General features: G+C 53.1%; 2 protein-coding genes and 1 long non-coding RNA gene across 4 annotated transcripts in view; 1 reads left to right on the forward strand and 2 right to left on the reverse strand.

Moving 5' to 3' along the window:
* Positions 1 to 32: 32 nt before the first annotated feature.
* LOC307196361 lies at positions 33 to 22,935 on the forward strand. Its single transcript, XR_013831115.1, has 3 exons — positions 33 to 165; positions 2,814 to 2,908; positions 22,578 to 22,935. It is a non-coding gene; the product is annotated as an uncharacterized lncRNA (long non-coding RNA).
* GPR45 (G protein-coupled receptor 45) lies at positions 3,581 to 5,347 on the reverse strand (the record flags this gene model as incomplete). Its single annotated transcript, XM_079941219.1, has 1 exon — positions 3,581 to 5,347. One exon carries the CDS (start codon positions 5,345 to 5,347, stop codon positions 4,049 to 4,051), a length of 1,299 nt encoding a protein of 432 aa, XP_079797345.1. The 3' UTR covers positions 3,581 to 4,048.
* MRPS9 (mitochondrial ribosomal protein S9) overlaps positions 5,358 to 24,743 on the reverse strand; it is a 123,399-nt gene continuing 104,013 nt past the window's right edge. Inside the window, exon 11 of one of the 2 annotated variants that reach the window (XM_079941227.1) lies at positions 5,358 to 5,418. In XM_079941227.1, the coding sequence (XP_079797353.1) occupies positions 5,397 to 5,418 (22 nt within the window). In that variant the 3' untranslated portion in view covers positions 5,358 to 5,396. Of the gene's footprint in view, positions 5,419 to 13,700; positions 14,159 to 24,743 lie in introns of those variants that run through there. The other variant, XM_079941226.1, reaches the window with a different exon arrangement.

Here is a 24,743-nt window from a genome sequence, read left to right on the forward strand (position 1 = left end):
GGGCTCTGGACCAGGGAAGACCAGGAAAGACCAGGGGAGCGTGGATGTGCCTGCACACTTTCGCCTCCCGAGGAGCCAGGACACAGACCTGGAGGCGGCCTGCACTGACCACAGAGATGAGGACGATGCCCCAGGGACAGTGCACCCTGAGTCCCGAACAACCCGGTGGGTAGGGAGCCCACCTCACAGCTGGACTTCCGTGAGAGTGGGCGGGGTTATTTTTTAAAGTTAGGGCTGGGGGGTCGGGTACAGCAGCTCTGCCTATTTCCCCTGGCCCACTGCCTCCCTCCCGCCTGCATCCCTGCATTCCCGGTTCCGCCACCCAGCTGTCTGCGGACCTTAGAACCACCGGGAACAGTGGGGTGGGAGTAGGGCAGCGCACCCACCCATCCCTTCCCCTAGCAGCCCAGGGAGGCTGACTCACAGCCCTGGGAGCGTTCTGAGCGGAATGAAGTGGTCATTTCAGGCCATCGAGTCCATGCTCCTGGCTTCAGTAGCTGTTGTGTTCTTGTCAGCCGACGCTAAAATCTTACAAGCACATGAAGACAAGGAAAGGACAGGACAGCCAGTTTCTGAAACACATTTTTACCCTTGCCCCAGGCGGACAAAGCTGGGACGTAAGCAGGTTGACAACACGACCCTAGCGATTACTGCTCCGGTATATCCGGCCCAGGCGCGGGACTAGATCCTCATATGCATTATGTCATGTGTTCCTCTCGGGGGCCTCGGGCTGGGAGTGTCTTCCTCATTTAGGAGGCCAGGAAGCTGGACATGGAATCACTAGCAGGAGGCAAGGCTGCCGACTGTGTGAGCAAGGGGAACATAGCAACGTCGGAAAAACTTAACGTGGCAGAGTTTTAGTCCCCAAAAAGCATGTACTGTAAACCATGTCAGGGGAAACTATGCCAGGGCTCATAGTAGCCAAGTAGGAATTGATCTAGATTTTGCTTTTCATCTTGGTTGTCAGAATGGCCTAGAGAACCTTTGCCTTTATTTCACAATAACAGCAGGGGGCCAAGGTTCATGATGACAAAGTAGTGGATTTTCCTGGGTGGTGAGAATTAGGATGACACTTCTGAGACTTACTGAGTCTCGTTTTCTGAGGCAAGGCTCTCCCACGGGCCGTCACCACCACAGTCACTGCCCAGGACCCCACAGGAACAACTCAGCACCCAGGGTTTGGGGGAAGTCCAGGGCCAGAGCGAAGATGAAAACATAATACAGAGAAGCCGTGGCCGCCCTGCAGGCCTCAGGGGAGGAGACAAGGACTTGCTATTTCTGTAGTACTTTAAGAAGTTCCTTGAAGGCCTAGCGAGGCTGAAGAGAATCAGGAAGTCGGCAGAGTGAAAGTCAGAGGTGAAGCTCACTGTCTGGAATTATCTAGCAGGGTGGGGAGCTTTTAAAAATGTGGGCGCCTTGCTGTGACCCTCCCACTGCCCAATCTCCCGTTGTCATCAGTAATGCCCTTTAGTCATTGCAGCTCAGCTAGTGGCTTACAGGTTCTGGACTAGACTTCCCGAAGTGGGTGTATCTTAGGAGGTGTCCGGCCCCAGATTCTTGGTGTACTAGTCGTGGCTCTGGCGCTCATTTTGGCAAGAAACACAGTCTTATACACCGAAAGAGCAATAATACTTTACTTAAAATATATACAAAATTATTACTTTGAAACATATATATTACTATCCAACACACATCAAATAACACTGATTGATGTAAATTTTGGTACCTTCATTCGTTCAGTTTTGTGATTTCTCCTTTACACGAGGCTCCTGTAGAACGTTCTCTTAAATGCCCACCGGAGGGGAGGTGCCCAGAGGCCTCGTCCCCATGGTGGTCTGGCTGTGCTCTTGGACACCCCTGAGGCTGTGCAACTCTGCCTCGCGGCGGGCACTCGGGACACAGAAGTGAGGGGACCCACCTCGATCAATCACATGCCATTGACGGTCTTCAGCCAATCTCTACGTCTCTCCTCTCTCCTCTCTTGTCTGTCTCTCTCTCCTCTCTCTCTCTCCCCCTCACTCTAGGTATACAATGGTCTGGGGGGGTCTGGGCCTGGGTGTAAAAGGAGGGTGAAGTTGGTGAGAAAAAGTGCCAATTATTGGGGCTTCCCTGGTGGCACAGTGGTTGGGAGTCCGCCTGCTGATGCAGGGGACATGGGTTCGTGTCCCGGTCCGGGAAGATCCCACATGCCACGGAGCGGCTGGGCCCGTGAGCCATGGCCACTAAGCCTGCGCGTCCGGAGCTTGTGCTCCGCAACGGGAGAGGCCACAACAGTGAGAGGCCCGCGTGCCGCAAAAAAAAAAAAAAAAACAACAAAAAAACAAGTGCCAATTATTTTCGGAAAAGCCCTCGTCTGGACTTAGGTTAATGTGAGTTATGTTATCTTTCTTTTTTGCTTCTGTCACAGCAGGAAAGCATGGGAATGGGGAGCTGGTCTTTTCATACAACCTTGGAAAGGAAATGAGAAGAAAAACACAAAGGGGAGCGTCTGTGTTTGAGTTACGGTTATCCTGAGATAAATCAGACATGTGCCTTTGGGCCCAGACGGGCGTGACTCTCACCGTCCCCTACAGTGCCTTGCATGTCGTAGGCACTTAATAAATGCTCACTGCGTGGATGGATCTGGTGACTACAAGTGGAAAACACGCACATGGCAGGGATGTGGGAGACCCTCTAGGCCTGCTTCCTCGCTTGGCAGATGGGGAAACTGAGGCCCACAGAAGTGGGGGTGAAACGAGCAAGGTCATGTGACCAGTTCCTGATGGAGTTAGACTTAGAACCGTATTTTCTAAATTTCTCCTTACATTTCCCAGTCTCTTCAGACCTGAAGCTGTGAGGAGAGCTCCGTGGACTCGACCATGTGCCCTGACCGCAGGAAAGTCACCTCCCCCATCAGAAGCTCCCAGAGGTAAAGGGGGCCCTGGGTGTCGAGGCCGGGCGTACGGGACAAGCAGCAGGTCCCCTCTAGGCAGCTGCCCTCCTGGGACCCCAATCCTGCCTGCTGGGGGACCACGGTCCCGGGGAGGTGGCCCCGACAGCAGCGGCCAGACCCCTGCGGCCCTGAGTGAGGTAGAGGAACACAGAGGTCAGTGGGAGTGGGTCGCTGCGTCCCCGCCGCAGGTCCCGGGACGGGGTGAAGCGGCAGCCTCAGCGCGTCGAGAGGAACATGTAGACAGAGCCCCCGACCGCTTCTGGGGCTGAAAGCAAGTCGCTGCAAGTACTTGCTGAAAAGATGGATCACAGGAGAAGGAGTGTGGTTCCTGCTCACGGGGACAGACAGAATGAGGACAAAGGGGTCCCGGGAACCAGAGGCGAGAGAGAGGGAAAGGGCAGGGGCTGTCACGGCAGGCAGGGAGGTGACAGGCTTCAGGGTGAGGGTCCAGTGGGCTGGTCCAGGGAGGAGGGTTGAGGATGTGCGCTGGGGTGGGCTTGTCATTTCCGCTGAGCTGCCCCCGAACATTCTCTGGGCTTCAAGCCACCAAGGCCTCCCACGTGTCACACGGGGGCCCCTGAAAAGCCCAGGGGCTCCTCTGCTTCCCGCGTGATTTTGGTTTATAGAACGGACGATTCGGCCTCGTGCAAAACGCACATCTGAGGCCTGTGAAGAACCTGGCACGTTTGCACAACGTACGCCGTACACGCAGACGCCTCCGAAGAACGCTGGCGCCAACACACGGACTGATGACCCAGCGGTGAACCACCTGGGTTTCTCGCGTCAGAACACGGCACCACGGCTGTCCGCGAGGCAGATCTTGAGAGAGCTCTTTAGACAGAGCTTTCCTCCTGCCCCGCAGCCAACCCCCCTCCTGCTCCCCTCGCCTCCCTAACGCTGGGACTCCTTCATCACCCACCGTTTCCCCTTTTGTCGTGACGGCCGTCCAGTTTCCATCAGACCCGCAGGGAGAACAAGAATAATTCACCGTGCCAACCTGGGAGCCGCAGCTCACCCGGTAACAGATGAGGCCCTTTGTGCTAAGAGGCCCCCCAAGTGCTGACTGCACGGGAGTCCCAGGAAGCCGCGCAGGGGGCAGGGGCTCACCGCCACCCCCTACACGGCGGACTGGTTTTCGGTGCACGCGTAGACGGTGCTCGGCTGGATCCGCCTCCGGATCCGCTCAGGCACTTTGGGGAGGGTCTGGAAGGTCTGGGGCAGCAGCTCCAGGCAGGCCTCGCGGAACTTCTTGATTCGCCAGCAGTAGACGATGGGGTTGAAGACGGACTTGAGGTAGCTGAGCCCTAGGATGCAAGAGCTGGTGGCGTAGAAGGAGGGGCCGCAGTAGAACCTCCGGCTGAACACGGACAGCAGGCTGTAGACGGAGTGCGGCAGCCAGCACAGCGAGAAGCCCACGAAGAGGATCAGGATGGTGGTGAAGGCCTTGGTTTTGAAGCTCAGGTCCAGGCTGACCTGCTGCTGCCGCTGCAGCCGCCGCAGGCCGGCGCGGGGCAGCCGCCGCAGGTCCAGGCTGTCCGACTGGTTGTGCACGCGCACGGCGTTCTTGCGCACCGTGTGCAGGATGCCCAGGTAGGAGCCGAGCATCACGGCGAAGGGCGCGAAGAAGGCGGCGCCCAGCAGCGCCAGCACGTAGGCGCGGCCGGCCGGCAGGTCGGTGTAGCCCAGCACGCACTGCGGCGCCCGCGCCGGCACCTCCACCAGCGGCCAGGCGGCCAGCGACGGGGCCGAGACGCAGAAGGACAGCGCCCAGGACGCGGCGATGATCACCTTGGCCCTGCGGGGGTTCAGCCTGTCCTGGCGCTGGACGATGATGAGGAAGCGGTCCACGCTGATGATGAGCAGGATTGCCACGCCCTCCAGGACGAAGAACCAGTAGAGCGCGGCCGAGAGCCGGCAGAAGGAGTCCCCGAAGCGCCAGCGGACGGTGACGAGGGTGGCGGCGGCGAAGGGCGCGCAGCACAGGGACAGCATGATGTCCGAGAAGGCCAGCGTGGCCAGCAGCAGGTTGATGGCGGAGCGCATGGCCGGCCTCTGGTACACGATGATGCAGACCACGGCGTTGCCGAGCAGCCCCACCACGACCGTCAGCATCATGAGAACCGCCAGGGACACCCTGAGGGGCGCCGGCGGCGCGGGGGGCCCGGGGTCCGCCGCGTGGCTCCCGCTGGGCAGCAGGTATTCGTAGGTCTCGATGGACGAGCGGTTACAGGCCATCGTGGAGTAAATCCTGGAGCCGGGGCAGCAGGGAGAGGAAGGGGCCTCAGCGCCTCGGGGGCGGCAGCCTTCTGTCTGCCGGCTGCATCTGCCTCCCGGTTGTCTCGGATCTGGAGGGCGCTGCAAAGGCTGGGAGGAGCCTCCCTCTTCGGGAGCAACTGGCGGGGATTTGCGATTCATCAATCACAGCCTCCTCATCTCCGTGACAACCGACTGTGTCCGCAGCTTTCTACTCGGACGCTCTCAGCGGCCTGGGGCAAAGACGCACGGAAGAGAACGGGGTTAGACCTTCCAAGCACGGGTTGAACAGAGCCGTTTTTGCCTTTTACAGGTATTTTAAACACCAGAGTGGCGGTGACTCACTCACTTCCCACGTGGGATAAGGCTTGGTCTTCACAAATACGCTGAGCCTTGTCACATCACCCGGGAAACCCGATTAGACCCACCTTGTGGGGGACCAGGCTTTGTAATCTACATCTCCATTATCGGCATGTATTTTATAACTTGGATTATAAACAGCCTGATCCAGTGAAGCTTCGGACAAGGCAACCCCCAGTACAAAGCCAGCGCCATGAGGGCAGGGTCTTGTCTGTGTTGTTTGCTGTCTGTGAAATTTTGTGGAGTAAATAAATGGTAGTTATGCCGCTATTTGTTTACGTGTGGAGTCACATGCAGTTGTAAGAAATAATCCAGCAAGATCCCGTGTACCCTTCCCCCAGTTTCCCCTAATGGTAACACTTTGGATAACTAGTGCTGCTAGAATGTTACTTTCGGAAACACTGATGAAAAGGAGGACACTCTCCCCCTAGATAAACCCTTTTAAAGGGTGCTATTGGGGCTTCCCTGGTGGCCCAGTGGTTAAGAATCCACCTGCCAATACAGGCGATACAGGTTCGATCCCTGGTCCAGGAAGATCCCATGTGCCGCGGAGCAACTAAGCCCGTGCGCCACAACTACTGAGCCTGCGCTCTAGAGCCTGGGAGCCACAACTACTGAGCCCGTGTGCCACATCTATTGAAGCCTGCGTTCTAGAGCCCGCAAGCCATAGCTACTGAGCCCATGAGCCACGTCTACTGAAGCCCGCATGCCTAGAGCCCGTGCTCCGCAAAAAGAGAAGCCACCGCAATGAGACGCCCGTGCACCACAACGAAGATCCAACACAGCCAAAAACTTTTTTAAAAAAAGGATGTTATCTTTCATCTCTTGTTTCTTTCATGGGTGTGGCAAGGATGGTGTTCTGTAGCTCAGTCCGAAGTCAGCTTGCTTGAGCAGGTGAAATCCACCACTTTCCCATCAGTGGGCGCCTCCGGAAGGCTGCTTAACCTCTGCTGGTGTGACCTCCTCGTCCGTAACATACAAATTCCATAGCTTCCCACTGACCGATGACTTGGCAGGCTGTCCACTTGAGGCTGAAGGAATGTCCTCGCAGAGACTGGGAGACGTCACTCCTGGCATTCAGCATTGCTGGGGTTAGGTTGGAAGTGGATTTGATTCTGTTCCTTCACAGGTGACAAGTTATGGCCTCTTGAAGGCTGGATATTTTCTTTCTGAAAAACGTTTACAAGGCAGTGTCTAGATATTAGTCTTTTCTTGTTTGTTGTGCTGGGAACTCAGTGGGCCTTTTAAACCCAAAGCCATGTGCCCCTCAACTGTGGGAAAGTTTCTTTTTTCACATCTTTGCTAGTTTTCTCCCTTTTGATCTTTGTGGGGAATACTTAACAGGTAGATGCTGGACCTCACTGATTGGGCCTTAATTTTTCTTTTCTTTTCCCTTATTTTTTAAAAAAAACTTATTTAAAAAATTTTCATTGAAATGTAGTTGATTTACAATGTTGTGTTTCCGTGTGTGTGTGTGTGTGTGTGTGTGTGTGTGTGTGTGTTTAACTTCTCTGCTTTGGACTCTTTTTGACACTGTGCTCTGAGGGGTTTTGACTTTATGTTTAGTCCTATCTAATTTCTGACTTTGGCAGTCACGTTTTTAAATCTCAGAGTGTTCCTATCTTCTGTGTCTTTTGTGCAGCTCTTCACTCGTTGAGGGATGTACGCTCGAAACTCTCCAGGTTACTAGAGGTGGTATTTTAAGTTCTCTTCATTTTTTTCTGAACTTTTTCTGGTTCCTCTGGAGTCAGGGCCTCAGTTTCTCTTTTTTTTTTTTTTTTGGTGGTACACGGGCCTCTCACTGCTGTGGCCTCTCCCGTTGCGGAGCACAGGCTCTGGACGCGCAGGCCCAGCGGCCATGGCTCACGGGCCCAGCCGCTCCGCGGCATGTGGGATCTTCCCGGACCAGGGCAGACTGCCCCCAGTGGCCCCCCTGCCCTGGGAACTGGGCAGGATGAGGACTCGAGGTCACTAGCGTGAGGAGGACCAGCAGTCTTAAAGAGAAACTGAGGGGCTTCCCTGGTGGCGCAGTGGTTGAGAATCCGCCTGCTGATGCAGGGGATGTGGGTTCGAGCCTTGGTCTGGGAAGGTCCCACATGCCGCCGAGTGGCTGGGCCCGTGAGCCATGGCCGCTGAGCCTGTGCGTCCGGAGCCTGTGCTCCGCAACGGGAGAGGCCGCAACAGTGAGAGGCCCGCGTACCGCAAAAAAAAAAAAAAAAAAAAAAAAGAAGAATGTTGCAGTAGAGAATGTAGGTGACTAGAGTGGCCATGGAACCAGGAAGCTGGGCAGGCAGCTTCGGGCTGCACCAGGCCCCCGGGAAAGTCCCACTAGCCATGGGGGGGATCACGTGGGCAGTGACCAGCTTGGGCTGGTGCAGGCAGTGCCCACCAGGAGCCAAAAGAACACACGTGACCAAGTGGAGATTCCTGCTGCAGGTGGTGGTCCAGGAACGAAAGCATTCGGAGACTGGAATGGTTTCTTCTTTCCTTTACCTTCTGCCAGGGACAAACTGTGTGAGCCAGGTGAGCATCAGACCTGTAGAAGCTTCCAGAGACACCTCAGCTGATGCTTCTCTTTTTTGGAAGCCCTCCTGCTTTCCACTTCCTCATGCCTACTTCTTCCTCTGTGCTGGCAAGAAGCATCTCTTTCCAACTTCCCTAGAGTTGTCCTTATCACAGAGATCTCAAGTTGAAGGGCAGGGGTGATGTAGGAATCTAGGAAGCCTCGGACCACTTAGTCAAAAGGCTCTGCGGGTGGCAGTGTCTTGGTGATGTTAGCTCAGGTCCACAGCCCCTGGCGCTCCAGGTGTAGACCCTGCCTTCCGAGCATACCCGGAACGAGTCCGTATCTGTGGTGGGAACAGTCATCCAGACTCGTGGAGGCTGAGCTGTATAATCAGAGATCTGGTGTGTCACTTTATACGTGAGAAGTCTCTCTCTGCAGACGACACATGCTTGTGTTAGCACGATACAATACTTCTGTGCCTCAGTTTTCCAATCTGTGAAATGGAGATAACTACACATCTACCCCCAGGGTTGTACAAACATGTGCAAGACCTGGTACAAAGAAGGGCATTAGTTAATAATGAATCAACTAGTCGTTAATACGTTAATCCACATCCCTCATTGTTTCAAGTTTATGGATTTCTGTCTCTTGGATTAAAGAACAAGAACCATGACAGGCATGCATAAAGCCCTCATGGATTAAGTCCTTCTTGGAGCACAGAATAAGGGGTCACCGAGTAAAAGACACATCCCTGTGTGTCCATGTGTCTGTCAGTCCTGGCTGAACCCTTCACCTGCTCCCTTCTCTACGCTGTAAGAGCAGATCTTCCCTACAACATAATTACAGGGGGTGATTTCATGCTTAACCAAAGGAACAGATGGTGCAAGGAATTCTTTTTTTAATGTGTGTCTTGAGGTTGAATCAGATTAAAATTGTTTGGGCTTCTGGGCAGCAACTTGTCTCAGATATTTTAATTTAGCGTTTTGGTCACAGTCCTGTTGCTAATACCCAGATCAACAGCACTTTTCTTATCAAGCGCTCGGGCACACTAAAGATCAAAGGGAGAGGTAACAGGCGAACAGGGAATGTTCCAGCACCTTCTTTAGTCTGACCCAGCATTACCGCCTCTCTGGCGATTTTCACTCGGAGGGGTGGGGTCATGATGGGAATTACAAGCCGAGGAAGAAGCGAGATGGGAACGGAACCATTTCAAGGTACTTACTGTAGCTCCCATGCCATCAGTCCCACCTTGGAGCTGGGCGGTCGTGCAGGTGTTGAAGATAAATAAGCATCTTGAACTGAGGTTTAACAGGTCCGCTGACCGTGCGCTCAATGGACTGTGTCTACGCAAAGGATGGAGGGAGCTTTCGGCCGTGCGCAGGGAGGAAACACTGCCGTCTGTACACTGAACGGACCACGGCATCGCCTAAAGCTCCTTCAGCCACTCCTGCGGCGCTGCCGCTGCTCTGCGCGGAGAGCTGGCCCTGCCCACCATCCGCGTGTGCCGCTCAGATGCACCCACGAGCAGCTCACCTTCGCAGAAGTAGTGCCAGGTAGAGCGAGCCAAGACCCGAGGCCGGTCCCCGGGGCTGAGGCTCCGAAAGAGGGGCCCGACGTCCGTAGGATCAGAGCGGGAGTGAGCGCAGTTCCTTGTCCATGATGCTGACGAGCAGAGAAAAGACAAACGGTGCCGCCACCGAGCCAACCAAGATGCGGCGCAGAGAACCCTTAGGCGAGGGCACACCTTCCGGTAGGTGAAGGGTGGAGGGTGACCACCGTCAGCGTGAGGGAAGGTGTCTTTCCCTGCTCCGTAAGTATGACAGCTCTGCGGGGGACCACCTGCTGGTACCCTGGGGGGTTACCTGGGCCAGGGGCAGCCGCAGGATGCTGCGAGGCTCTGGGACCTGCCCTGCCTGCCTGCCTCCCTCCCTCCCTCCTTCCTTCCTTCCCCCTCCCTCCTTCTCTCTCTCTCTCTCCCTCCCCTCCCATCCCCTACTCCTCTCTATCTCTGTGTGTGTGTCTGTCCGTCTCTCTCTTTTCTAGCTTTTAAAACTTTTTATGATGGTACATTGCAAACCTATAGAAAAATTAGTATAACAGAGCCCCATTTGGCCAAGGTTTTTTTTTTTTTTTTTTTTTGAGGTACACGGGCCTCTCACTGTGGCCTCTCCCGTTGTGGAGCACAGGCTCCGGACGCACAGACCCAGTGGCCATGGCTCACAGGCCCAGCCGCTCCGCGGCATGTGGGATCTTCCCGGACCAGGGCACAAACCTGCATCCCCTGCATCATCAGGCGGACTCCCAACCACTGCACCACCAGGGAAGCCCTTGGCCAAGGTTTTGAGATGTGTTTTTCCCATTTCCTTCCATTGAGGTGGGAGCAGCTCTGCACGTCCTTGTCACCAAACACCTCCTGTCTTGGCTTTTTAAAAAAAATTATTTAATTTATTTATTATTTTTGGCTGTGTTGGGTCTTTGCTGCTGTGCACGGGCTTTCTCTAGTTGTGGCGAGCAGGGGCTACTCTTCTTGCGGAGCACAGGCTCTAGGTGTGCAGGCTTCAGTAGTTGTGGCGTGCGGGCTTCAGTAGTTGTGGCTCACGGGCTCAGTAGTTGTGGCTCATGGTCTCAGTAGCTGTGGCTCACAGGCTCTAGAGCGAAGGCTCAGTAGTTGTGGCGCACGGACTTAGTTGCTCTGTGGCATGTGGGATCTTCCCAGACCAGGGCTTGAACCCGTGTCCCCTGCATGGCAGGCAGATTCTCAACCACTGCGCCACCCGGGAAGCCCCTGTCCTGGCTTTTGTTTCCAATGTAAAACCCGGAGATTCTGCTAGGTTTTCTGGGAGAGCGGAGAGCAGGCTGAGAGGCAGAGGAGTGTCCTGATAGACAAGGAGAGGAACGCCAGCCCAGGAGAGGTTCCTAGGGGACAGGTTCGGCGGGGAGTGGGTACACAGAGGGCTAGGGGTTCTAGAACCTCTCCGAGCTTCTCCAAGGATTTGACCGTCCTAGTAACGATGGTCCTGCAGCCAGAGATCAGTCCTTGATAGGATGTCACTGACTGTATTGCAAACGTGTAGTTTCAGGTAACAGATCTCCTCTTAGCTGGTAACATGCAGCTCTGAGTTGATGGGAAGGGACAAAGTCTAAAATGTTTTTCTTCCTTTTCCATTTTCAAAGTCTCACATGAAGAGACCATCCAGGCTGTAACCTGAGATGGAGCTCGCTAGAACCCAGAGGGGGAGGGAACGCAGTGTGCAGGCAGAAGCCCCTGGACTGGGCAGAGGGTTGCTGGGAGGGCAGCAGGGCCGGGCAGAGGGCAGAGCTGAGCCAGGGGAAGACCTCCTGGCAACTGGGAGGTTAAGCGCCAGCATGGGTTCTCAGTGGAGGCTCTTATCTCTTTCCTTGTTGCCCCTAAAACAGAATGGACTCAAGGCAGGTCCACATGGAGGCAGCAGGGTGTGTCATCACCTGTGTTGTCTGAGAAAAAACAACGCACAACCTAGAAGTTGAGAGTTATGTTTTATTTGGCGGACGAAACTGAGGACTTAAGCCGGGACACAGCATCTCAGATCACTCCGAGGGACGGCTCCGAAGAGGCAAGGGGATGGGGGTGGGGGTGGGGCCAGGATATATGGGAGTTTCTGCAACACAGACCAGGTAGTTGGAACATCAGAGGATTACTTAAAGAAAACCAGACATCTCAAGGGAAGGAATGTAGCGCTTTTCTCTGCATGGGAAGATGCAAGAGTCTTGACTCACTGAAATCATTCCTTTGATCTGCACCTCAGCCATCTGGGGCCAGTGTCCTGTGCTTTCTCATCCTGAGTCTTCCCAGGGTGCACCTTCCAGGTGGCTGCGGTCTGCCGGCTGCTAGATGGGGGAGCGTCCTGTTTCTATCCCGAGTTCCCGCAGGGCTCACCATTGGGGCAGCTGTAGTGTGATGGCTTGATGGCTGAAGCATCCTTTGTTTACTATACGGCAGGTGGCACTTGTAGTTCACACGTTTGAGGTCCGTGCAGCCCAGAAAGCCCGTGTCACTGTTGGGTGTTCAGGGAAATGACGGCCCCTCCTCACATGATGGCAACAGCAGCTGTTCCCCCATCTTCAGACCCCACCTGCCGTCTCCTTGCGGCTCCTCTGTGCATCTCTGCGTCCTCTGAGCGAAGGCGGGCGTTGGCCTTCCTGGGGCTGTGCCCTGGGTGCCTGGAGAGTGTCCCTGGGGCAGGACCACCGCCCGCTTCGAAGAACAAACCCTCAAAGCACTGGGCCGGAGACCAAGCCCTTCTTAGGGAACTGTTTTCCAGAAATACTGAAGTCAAGTACGCACTACACACAGGCACGTCTACATTTTACTTCACAGACTTAGAAATATGTATTCAATCTCCAATAAATTTGCCGTCTCTTCTGGTGGGAAACCTGGTGGACTCTTTCTCTGAAGTTGTGGTTATTGCTTCAGGTGACCAATTGGCATCTGAGATATTGGACTTTTATTTCTTACTACGGAAAAACACACTGGTTCACAAACACCCAACCTAGGGAATGAAGTCGGTTTGGGCAGATGGAGAAGTTTGCTGTGGAAACAGCTTGACTCTGTCCTTACCTGCAGCCACGTCACCTGCCTTTTTGATACAGACTCCCAAACAGATGGCATATTCCAATTTCAATAACTTTATTGGCGATGAAAGAATATGCAAGAGCTGCCCAAAGTAATTCATCAGTAGCTGTGCTTCGAAACAGGTGTTGGGCTACGTGTCTCAACGTCTGAGGAAAGTGAGCTGAGAGAGACCAGATTGTTTGATTTCTCAAGTCAGGCAAGACTCCTGGGGGGAAGTTTTTCAAACAGAACAGAATCGGGGAGCCTTTAAGGAAGCACATCTTTCCTATTTTTAGCAACACCTGAAATGTACTGTGTGCGCGTTACTGCCGGCTAGGCTGGTCCTAGCTCGGTGGTTCTCTGAACCTGCATCAGCATCGCATAGGAACTTGTTAAAAAGGCAGATTATCAGGGCCACCCAGACCTACTGAGTCAGGACCCTGGGAGTGGGGCCCAGGAAGCTGTGTTTGAACCAGCGCCCCAGGGGATTTGAAGTTCTCAGTTGTGGGAGCTACTGACACAGCCTACCCCCTGGAACCCTGCCACTGACTCGGTTTTACAGACAGAAGTTCTTGACCTAGAAATTCATAAAAAGACACACCTGCCTTGGGACCCAGGAGGACCGGTTTAACCCTGGACTGTGCCACTTCCATAAGATGTAAGTGAGAGTTCATGGCAGTCTTTTATATTTGCAACAAGTTAGTATTTCGGGGCAAGAGCAACAGAAACAGACGAAGGGAGGAAAGTGGCTCAGAGGCTCTGTAGGACCAGAGTGTGGCGGAAGCACGGCAGCCGTGGACAGGCCCCAGGACCCCGGCCGCCCTCGGGCACGTACGACCTGCACAGCTGAGCTCTCACAGGTGCTTCTGGAGTGACGTGGGTGAGTTCTCCTTGTCCCCCAAAGTTAAACTCTGCTGGCTGGCGAGAATGCAGGATTCAACGCTACATTGGCGGGAGACGCAGGGTAGCACCGGGATTCGGCCGCTGTCCACTCTTGAATCCACGGTGCCACCCCCACGATATGTACAGAAAACATCCATATGGCCCCGTGGAGTGACCAGGCTCGGGGCCTGAGAGGGTTAAAGCCTTGACATGCCCGCAGCCCATCCCACGGAACTAGCTTTCAGGATTCTATGAGTAGACGGGGGCTAAGACAGACTGAATTTTTGCTCTGACCAAAGAAACAGTAACAACACCTAGTATCTGGACAAAACTTTAAAATATGCAAAATGTTCCCAGAATGTGCTCTTTATTTCCTTCTCACCCGATGATACGTTAATATTCCCATTTACGGATGAGGAAACAATCAATACATGAAGTGATTTGCTTGAGGTGACACCAGTGGGCAGAGGGGCTCTGGTCACTTCTCGCCTCGTCTCAGGCCCTGATGCTCTCTCTGTCCCGGGGGCCCGGTCAGTGGCACCCACTCAGGGTGCAGGGGGGTTTCATCGTGTGGACAAATTCCTTTCTACAGACTCAGATGCCGACTCGGATACGCGGACTGCCCACACTTGCTCTAGTTATGAGAAAGAATAGTTGGTAATATAAGTCCTTCCGAAAAGTCCAAAGAACCCACCCAACCTTCACCAAATCCCTGTTTTCTGCATCCTTATGTCCTCTTTCTTTAGAGGAGGCCGAAGCGTATGGTTCACGTGGGGACCTCAGTTTCCAAGTGAACCCCTGAAAATTGCATTTGTGCATGTCTCTGTTAAGAGGCAGCTTCTCCCCCTTTCTGAACTAGTTTAGAGGCGTTGCGTCTGAGGTGGGGTTTCTAAAGTCCCGGAATCACGTATGAAGAGTTTGCTAGAGGCAAAGCCTGCGGCGCTTGTTTAAACATAGTTCGATGTTTTAATGAAATCTGAGACACTTAGCACTTTTTCAAGATGCTAAAAAATAAGACCTGCCAAGGTCAAGTTTCTCCAGGTAGACACCTGACGTCCCAAGCAGCCTGTCTGGGGCTCCAAGACAGCCCACCCTGGGGCTCCCAGCGCAGCTGCAGCTCCTTTAAATTCGAGAAAGCCCGGGTGCCGGCCCTTCAGACTCCTCAGCCTTGCAGCCTGCCTGCTTTGCAAAACCTTTTCCCTTCTCCAAAATCACATCTGCAGGTGCCTATCCCTCTGCTTTAACTTGGCTTTCTCAAAACTATTTTTAAACTGTTTTTTGGTACCTTTGCAATTTTTCTAACATTTTAATGCCCCATTCTGAAAAAAGAAAACCCTGACTCTGATAAAAATATACTTTTTCATTTGTAATAAAGAAAACAGACGCAGCTGATGTATTCAATTAAAATGATTTCTGATGATATTTTAATGTTTTTAACAGCTTTATGGAAACACAATTTACATATGACAAAACCTGCCCATTGTAAGACTACAATTCAATGAATTTTGTACAATTTGTAATGTTGGGCAACTGTCACCACACTCTACCTTCAGAACGTTGCCATGGCCCCCTTGTGTCTGTCTGCAGGCAACTGGTTGCATTTTTAATAGTGGTTTGGTTTTTGTTTTTGTTTTTCGGCTGCACTGCATGGCTTGCGGGATCACAGTTCCCTGACCAGGGATTGAACCTGTGCCCTTGGCTGTAAAGGCATGGAGTCCTAACCACTGGACCACCAGCGAACTCCCGATTTTTAATAGCGTTTTAAATTTCCAAAAAAGAGTTCCTAATACCGCCCAAGAACTTGACAGTTGTATGGAGGGCTGTTAATCTGGCAGCCCCGCCCTGACATTTCCCCCCTGGGTCCCCGGCAAGAGGAGGGAAGTGGTATTGAAATTTGTGATAAAGATGAAATAGCATTGGAATCATTTTAGTCCTTGGGCCCGGGCCCATGTGGATATTCGTGGCTCCGAGGGAACGAGCATCAGTTGGGCAGGGAGCAGGGCAAGCTTAACTCCTTCACCCCTATACCTCCAGCAAACCCCTGCCCAACCTAGAGTCACGATGGACCCGTGAAGCACAGCGGGCCGTGGGGCTGGGCTGGTCAGGGAGCTCCAGATCCAAACCACCGTCCTGCCTCTGCTTCTCAGCCTTGGAACTTGAGGACCGTTGGCAATTCTTCAGCCTCCGCTGCTGCTGCTTCTGTACTAACTCCACAGGGTGGCAGCAAAGATTAAACAGCATCTTGCAAGTCACAAGGCAAGCGGAGGGACGGGCCTTTATCAGGGCAGAGGGCGAGTTCAGAGGCATCATGCAGCAGAGCTACTCGGGAAGCACCTGCCTGGCTCTCCAGGTGGATCCGGTGTGGACAGCCCTGCAGCGCACAGGGGAGCGAGGGGCTGGACGGAGAAATGGCCGCTAGTGTTCGGTCGAGTTCTTGTTCCGGAGAAACATGGTCACAAGGAAGCTACGCTCCCAGAAGCCCCGTCAGACCCAAGATCATTACTGCTTCCCGATTAACTGTCATGCATTGTGTTCAGTACTATCCACGGTCCCTCCGAGCCTCTGGAATGACTTGTTCAGACTTGTTTCATTTGCAACGCATTAGAGTTTAATTGTCACATTGAAAGAACTGACCTAGAAATTCTACCTCCAGGAATTGGTTCTAGGGAAATAATTATTGATGGTCACAAAGATCTGGCCACACGAATGCTTAGGGCAGTGCCGTTTCTAAGAGGGAGACTGAGTGTAAGTTCGGTGACAGGAAGGCAGTCAGGAGACGCAGGGCCTGTGATCGCAGCTCTGGGTTAAATGTTGACTCCGCTCTGGGTGAGCCTCTTGGTCTCGGTTTCCTCATCTGCAAAATGGGCAAATGGGATTCCCTCCCTCACGTGCTCTGGCGGAGCAGCACCGTGCCTGGGACCCGGGGATCACTGGGCACGGGCTTCTGCTTTGCGTATGACGTCCTACAACAGAATTGTGTCCCGCAGCAAAAGTAACCCTGCAGGCCAACGCTCGGCAGCTCGGAAAGATGTTCACGAGAGAGCAAGGGGAAAATGCAGGTTAGAGCGTAGTTTGTAGAGTTCGAACCCTCGCTAATAAATGCACGCGTTAAAAAACGAGCATGGGGCTTCCCTGGTGGCGCAGTGGTTGAGAGTCCGCCTGCCGATGCAGGGGTCACGGGTTCGTGCCCCGGTCCGGGAAGATCCCACATGCCGCGGAGCGGCTGGGCCCGTGAGCCATGGCCGCTGAGCCTGCGTGTCCGGAGCCTGTGCTCCGCAACGGGAAAGGCCACAACAGTGAGAGGCCCGCGTACCGCAAAAAAAAAAAAAAAAACGAGCATGAGAAGTAAGTGCATGTTTGCGTTGGTCTCTCTGGCAACTTCCCTGCCTCCACCCCTCCCCCTGCAGGCCCTCCCACCCCAGCGCAGCAGCCAGGATTCCTGGGGAAACGGGAGCCAGAGCAGGTCCTTCTTGTGCATCTCCACTGACTCCAAACTCACTGGGAAATGGGCATGAAAGCCGAACTTGTTCACTGTGGCGGTTTCCTGGCCCTAAGCTCCCTCTGTGACACCCCCAGTCTCCCCTGCTCATGCCTCTGCCCCTACGCTGGTTTCCCTGCTGTGCCTGCTTGGTGTCCTCTGTCTGGAATGTTCTCCCCCTCCTTGCCCACCTCCTGCAAGTGTTTCTTCAAAGGCCCGTCTCAGTGTGTCCTTCCGCTCACTGGTGAAAACCAGCCCCCAGAGGGCTCGGCCTGCACCCTCCTCGCAGCCCCTGTCACTGACGTGCAGGGCCCCGCCCACGCTCATCCTCCGTTACCCCAGCAGCACGTTCATCGAGTGCATGAATGCTCTGACTTTTCTTCCATTGCGCACCTGTATGTTCTAAGCTTTCTACAGTAAACATACCTTATTTTTTTTCATAAAAAGGTCAATTTTTAAAAATGAGTATATACAACTGATTCACTTTGCCGTACGCCTGAAACTAACACACCATTGTACGTCAACTCTACTCCAATATAAAACGTTTTTTAAACGAGCAGCGTTTTATACGTATGCCTCAATTTTACACCATTTCGGTTTTGAACTCAAGATTCATGGATGTGATGGGCAAGAGTGGGAAACAGACAGTGAGACGGAGGCGGGGAGAGGGTCCAGGCAGAACCCACTATTTCCGGCCATTTCCTAGACGGCAGGCAAATCCTTTGCTAAATCAAAGGGCTGGAATTTAATACGACTCCTTATCCAGAAAGGCAACTTACTAATTTAAACCCAGGGCCAGAATATTTCCATTCCAGCTGCTACAACTTCTAATAATTCCCAACATCTTTTTATTGTTCAGGATTTCAATAACATCAAACACATCTTCCCCAGCACGAGGAACACATTTAGTTCAAAAACAGCCAAGCTGGAAGACATCTGAAATGCACAGCCAGGCCACAGGGCAACTGGGCCCGCAGGTCGGCAGTGTCCGCGTGGGCTTTCCCCACAGTTACAGCTGGGAGAAGAGGTCCGTTCGCCATAAGGGAGGCTCGGTCCAGGTTTCTCGGGATAATGGTTAACGATCCATCAAACACGCAGGCCTGCTCTGGGTTAAGCTCCTCGGGTAATGTCACCCAGACGTCTGCAGGGTCTGGAAGATGATGACTTGATTCTTACTTGGGGACAAAGACGGTGCTCGAGCAGGAACTGTGGGCGCCCCAGGGTCCGTCCTTGCTGTTTCCCCACACTCTCCCTAAGAGATCACTTCTCTGCCAAGATTCCAAACACCCCCAAGACACTGCTCAGACCCAGTTCCGCAAGCCAGATCCGGCTCCCCTTCTTGACTCCCAGGTCCAGGAAGACCAGCTCTTGCCTGTTTCACACCCAGCGTACCTGAAGCGGAACTCAGCATCTTCTGGTGACTGTTGGGTCATACTGATGTGTGCGTCCTGAGCTATGATGTTACATGCATTTCTCACTGTGGGTTGTAGTTGAAGACTGGTTTGGAAGACGCTAGTGGGGACTTCCCTTGGTGGCGCAGTGGTGAAGAATCTGCCCGCCAATGCAGGGGACGCGGGTTCGAGCCCTAGTCCGGGAAGTTCCCACATGTCGTGGAGCAACTAAGCCCGTGTGCCACAACTGCTGAGCCTGCGCCCTAGAGCCTGTGAGCCACAACTACTGAGCCCACGAGCCACAACTACTGAAGCCTGTGCTCTAGAGCCCATGCTCCGCAACAAGAGAAGCCACCGCAATGAGAGCCCATGCACCGCAACGAAAAGTAGCCCCCGCTCGCCACAACTAGAGAAAATCCCGCATGCAGCAACGAAGACCCAACGCAGCCAAAAATAAATAAATAAATAAATAAATAAAAAGAAAAACGCTAGTGGACAAGACCTTTGGTGAGCTGGCCCTGGCCCGACTGTCCAGGCCCCTCTTCCTCCCCCACTGCAACCTCCTCTAGTCACCTGCAGGATCTCACATACCCAGCTGCCTGCTACTTCCGGCCCTTTGCACATGCGGTTCTCTTCCCCGGAAGTGCTTTGCTTGCACTGCCCTGGCCTTGTTATGTCTAGTTCTTGCTCTTCAGATCTCAGCCGAAATGTCTGTCCCTCATGGAAGCCTTCCTTGACCCCTAGGCAGGGACAGGTCACCTGCCCCATGTCTGCCTGTCGTCCTGCCCTTCCCCACTGTAGCCCACATCACAGTGTAGTGCAGTGTAGTGGTTTGTGTCTGCTTTCCTGCTCTTGGCTCCACTGGGGCAGGAATTACATCTGTCTTTTCCCCCTCTGTGTCCCTGGCACACAGCAGAGTGTCCGACATAGAGCAGGTACTCAATGACCATGAGTTGAATGAGCCCATTCATTAACTCAAGGCTTATGCGTCAAGGGTTGCTTGCATCCCTCTTCTGTGCAAGACCTCGTGGACAGAAGGAAACAAACAAGGCAGCATCGTCGCCTGGAATTCGGAGGTAACGTTTCCCTGACCTCTGCAGCCGGACTGCCACGTCCCAGGGGACAGGCAAGTTCAGTTGCACAGCACCCTACGGGGTGATGCCCGAGGGTTAAGGAAGATTCTTTGGGACCCAGAATAAATCTAACAAAACCTCCTCCAGATCACGTCCTGCATTTCAGCCTTGACTTCCAGCTTGGGAATTTTATATTTCATGTAACATTTTTATATGAAAATTATGTTTATATTTCATATACAATTTCATATGCAATAGATATGAGACCCGCAGTTTACTCAGAACTTTAATATCTGGGGCAACGACAAGGTGTCATTCCTTAGGCTTAAGCCGGACACAGGGACTTTACCAAGCCTATAATGCTTCCACCTGGGGAGGGAGAATACATTGTAAATGTCAGTTATTCGCGCCACGTGACTTCATTAATTCACACCCATTCCCTTCAGTCCTGTCTGAAATAAATAATGCTGAGCCAGAGGAGGAGGCATTCAGGGCTCTGGACCCCGAGGCCAGACAAAAGGAAGAGGAGGCAGTGGGGAGACCCAGGGCTTGGGGTCCGAGCCTTGCCCGACCCTGCCTGCCTGGGTCGCCCTGCTCGGGGCACTGAATCTTCCCGAGTCACGTTCACTTGCCTACACAGAGCGGCAGCTGCACCTAAGCTTGTTGGAGGGATGAACACAGACAGAACTTTGAGGCCAGCTCTGCGGGCAGGCTGTGGATGCAGGAGCCGAGGCCAGGAGGCCGCTGGGAAGACGCCCTCAGGGTGACGAGGGAGGGAAGTGGGGTCTCTAAAACTGGGGGTCCTCCAGCCCCCAGGAGACCCCACCGGGCGGGGCCTGGGGTGGGGTGGGGAGCTGGGACCAGGCAGCCTCTCTAACCGGGGCCTGACCAGGGGCCAGAGCATCAGCGGTACCAGGGGGAGCCCAGGATCAGGGAGTAAGAGGCCCTGTTCAAACCACGGAGCGAAGGATGCACTTTCCGCATCGGTTTCGTTTTCTTTTTCCTTTACGTATACTGTGAGCTTCTGTGTCCAAAAACAAACATCCCCCGGCAATAAAGTGTTTCCCTCTGTGACCACGTCAGTGCGAGGAACCGACTAAAGGAGGGAGCGACTACTGTCTTATCCCCCGTCAGCCTCCGAGTCCTGCTATCGGATGTGAACGCTCCTGCAGCACCCCGCCGGCGTTCCCCACTTCCTGACGAGCTGCAAGCAGGAAGGGGGGCCGGCTGGACCTGGGGAATCCAGTACCCCTCACCCTGTTCAGAGTCACTGTAACTGAAGCGTTGGGGAGAAACACTAATAGAAGCCACACGAGGGAGGCCTTGCATCGCCAGACGTTTAGCATGAGACACGCACAGAACAGCCAATGGGCTTTGTAAGAAACGGGGTTTGTATTCCTCAGAGAAAGTCTGGAGATCAGATTCTCAGGGAGTTTCTATAAGACATTTGCGGAAGTAAGGAAAACAAGGGGCCCCCTTCACTTGGGGGTGAGAGTGGGGCAGGCTGTCCTGGGGGGAGGACTTGGGGTGGGTCTTCCTTTCTTTCGGTTCATCAGGGTGGCTGTGATGGTGAATTCTGTGTCACTCTGACTAGGCCACAGCGCTCACATTGTTCTAGATGTCTCTGGGAAGGAATATTCTAGGTGAGATTAACATTTGGTTTCGTCTTGTTGTTGTCATTGTTTTTTACACTTTACTTTTATTTTTTAAACTTTTTATTTTATATTGAAGTACAGTTGATTAACTACGGTGTGTTAGTTTCAGGTTGGTGGGAATGTAAACTGGTGCAGCCACTACGGAGGTTAACATTTACATCAGTAGCCTTTGAGGAAAGTGGATGACTTTCCCTCACGTGGGTGGGCCTCATCCAATCAGCTGGGGGCCTTCAGAGGAAGAGCCGGAGGTCCTCAAAGAGGAGGGAGTTCTGCCTCCGACGGTCTTCAGACTTGAGCTCTTCCCTGGGGCTCCAGCCGCCAGGCCACGCAGGACTCATACGTACCAGCCCCACCGTCACAGGAGCCAAGTCCTTAAAATCAATCCATCAGCCTCTCTCTGTCTCTCTCTTTCTCTCGATATACATACGCACATCCCGTTGGTTCTGTTTCTCTAAAGAACCCTGATTAGTACAGGGGGCGAACATCCCCCTAACTCAGGTATGAATCAGGAAGATGGCAAGGGGCCAAGCAGGGAAGTGGTCTGATCATCGCAGGCCTTCCGGAGGATTGGTTGGTGGGAGTGGGTGGAGTTAGGCTCCCACCTGAGTCGTGGGGTTCAGAGAAGTGTCTTGTGTCCCCACTAAGCTCGGGGGAGGCGAGCTGGTGCTGAGCAGTTTGGGCTCACCCATCCATCCGTCCACCCACCATCTATCCGTTCATGCAACAAATCCCGACTACAAGGCCCCCTCTAAGGCACTGGGTGGGGGGGTGCCCTCCTAGCGCTTACAATCCAGGGGGGAGAAGACCGTAAACAGGTAAATAATGATATGAAGTGAAACAGAGTAAAAGGACGGGGTGTGACAGACTGCTCGTCCTGAGGGTCTTCTCGGAGGCAGATGCTGTGCTAGGACAGTGAGAGGCCCGCTTTCAAGGAGGGTACAGCCTCCTGCGGGAGGCCAGCTAGTTCCCGGGCAGCTGAAACAGCAGCTCCGTCCAAGGGCCACGCAGCAGCATCCTGTGAAACCAGCAAGGGCTCCTGGGCACTCAGCCGTGCTTCCTGGAGAACGTGGCCTCTCGCATCGCCAGTAGCTGTCTCCTTCCTCGGGCCCTCTCTTTCGGGAAGTTTTGTGCACCTCTGAAGCCCTTGCCAGTGGCTTCTGGGGAAGGGGGCTCCACCTTGGCTCAGACACCCTCTCTGGGAGCTGCTTCCTGAAGCCTCTGCCACTGCGTGAATCCAGACCCAAAGGCTGCTCCTCTCTTGGTTCCGATTCGCGTAGGTCTGCGTTATTTCTAGCCTAGGACGTAAGGGGCATCTCCAACCTGTACAGCAAACCCAGGACGGTTACAGGGAAGAGGAGAGCCTAAAGCTGGGGTTCCGGCGGGGAGGGAAAGTCAGGCTGGATGTCCATCTGCAGAATCCACGTCATCAAACTGCTGTGGTCTCCTGTCTCTTCAGACCCCAGAAGTCACCAGAGGGAAGAGGCTGAGGCTGGCTTTGCAGCACTGGGATTTCTGAGCTGAGACGAAAGTGTTTTTCCGTTTGCAGTGACTCAGTGGAAACAAAGACTGAGCGCCACGAGCGATGGCCCTTCTCGGCCATTACGAACTGCCCCTGAAAGGTGAGGCTCCAACCAGCACCCGTAACATTTGTAATTTGCGTGTCTCCTTCAGAGCGCTTTCATTTCGCTCAAATGCCTCATGGAAATGTCCTCTTAATTGCGCCTCTAGGTTTCGCACAAAAGGAGGAAGCCCAGCTGGAAACAAGCTGAGCCTTAGTAACAACTGCGAAGGGAATCCGTGACCGCACCCCAGCAAGAACAGAGCCTGCGAGGCAGCGGGGGGGCAGCACGAACACACGAGACTAGGCTTTTATCTTGAGGACTAGACCTTATTTGAGAGAAGAGATCACACCTTTTGACTTCTTTCATATTCCTTCTACAGAGGTTGGTAGAGAGATTTATATATAAGTGAGCACAGCCAGTGTTTACGATTAAAATGCATAACAGTAAGCTCTTAATTTTCCACATCAATGGCAGGAACCTTTTATAGACAGCATTAGTAGAAACGATAATAATACTAACTGTAATGTAATAAAAACAACAAAAATAACTAGGACCCAAACAGCTAAACGTAAGTCCTGAAACCATAAAACTCCTAAAACATAGGGGAAAAGGTTCATGACGTTGAACCAAGAAAACAGTGATTATTACTGAATTTAATTACGTGTACAGACCAGGGCAGGGATTGTTAAAATCAATCCGACTGGGTGTGAAATATGTCAGGAGTGCCTCTCAGTGGAGGTCACTGAGTGCCCACAGAAAGAGCAGTTTTGCTGGAGGGGGGATGATCCAGTAGTGAAGGGAATGGGCAATGCAAGAGGCAGGAAGTTCTGCGGAAATGAACTTATTTACAAACCAGAAACAGATTCACAGATCTCGAAATCAAACTTATGGTTACCAAAGGGGAAACATGGGGGGAAGCGATAAATTAGGAGGTTGGGATTGACATATACACACTACTATATATAAAATAGATAACGAATAAGGACCTACTGTATAGCACAGGGAACTCTACTCAATATTCTGTAATAACCTATATGGGAAAAGAATCTGAAAAAGAGTGTTAAATATTATGAAATATTAAACTACAGAAATATTTCAAACTTCTGCTTCTCCTGAAGCAGAAGCAGCTAGTTTTCCCATCGTTTCTAGAAGTTCTCCACCATTACGTCACTGCATTTCTTCTCTCTCTTTCTTCCTCCTGGAGGGACGTTCCCACGTTCTTCTCTGCGTCCCCTAACCTCTCATATTTTCCACAACATCATCTCTCAGTTTGTGCCTCCTGGGTGATGTCTTCAGGTTTTTCTTCCAGCTTACAAAGTCTTCCTTTTGCTGAGTCTATTCTGCTGTTTAGTCTGTTCAGGAAGTTTTAATTATGATGGTTTTCATTCTCCTGCTCCTGGCACAGAGTTTATAAGCCCTCAGGATCTGATAGGAGTGTCTTTGTGAGGCTAAGGATGCAGCTCAAGGTGTGTCCCTAGATGGGTGGGGATGAGGCTGGTCACTGGAAAGGCAGCCCGTGTGATGAGAAGGTAGGGGGTTTTGGTCATCCCCCCTCCAGGGAGGAAGGGAGCTGGAGACTGAGTTCAATCACATAGACAATGACTCAGTCCATCGTGCCCCGCTGTGAGACCCTGATAAACACTCTGGAGCCCGCGGTTTCCTGCTGGTGAACACATGCCTCAGAGCTCAGCTCTCTGCTCCTTTTATCTGGCTGGTTCTCCTGACCTATGTCCTTTATAATAAACTGTAAATATAAGTGCAGCACCTTCCTGAGTTCTGTGGGCTGTACTAGCAAATTATTAAGCGGGAGGGGTCATGGAAACTCTGGAACTATAGCCGGTCAGTCAGGGGTCCCAGTGGCCTGTGAAACAAGAGTGTCTTGTTGGGGGCCAGGCCTCGACTTGTGGGGCCTCTGCTGACTCCAGGCGGTCAGTGCCAGGACACTCACGTGTACAGCTGGGGTTGGAACAGAATAGAATCCCCGTCCTCCTACTTGCTGTGTGTGAGACTCTGGGCAGGTCACAGAGCCGCTCTGTGCCTCAGTTTCCTTGTCTTAAAAA

Source organism: Stenella coeruleoalba (assembly GCF_951394435.1).
Source record: "Stenella coeruleoalba genome assembly, chromosome: 13".
In the NCBI taxonomy this organism is placed as follows: Eukaryota; Metazoa; Chordata; class Mammalia; order Artiodactyla; family Delphinidae; genus Stenella; species Stenella coeruleoalba.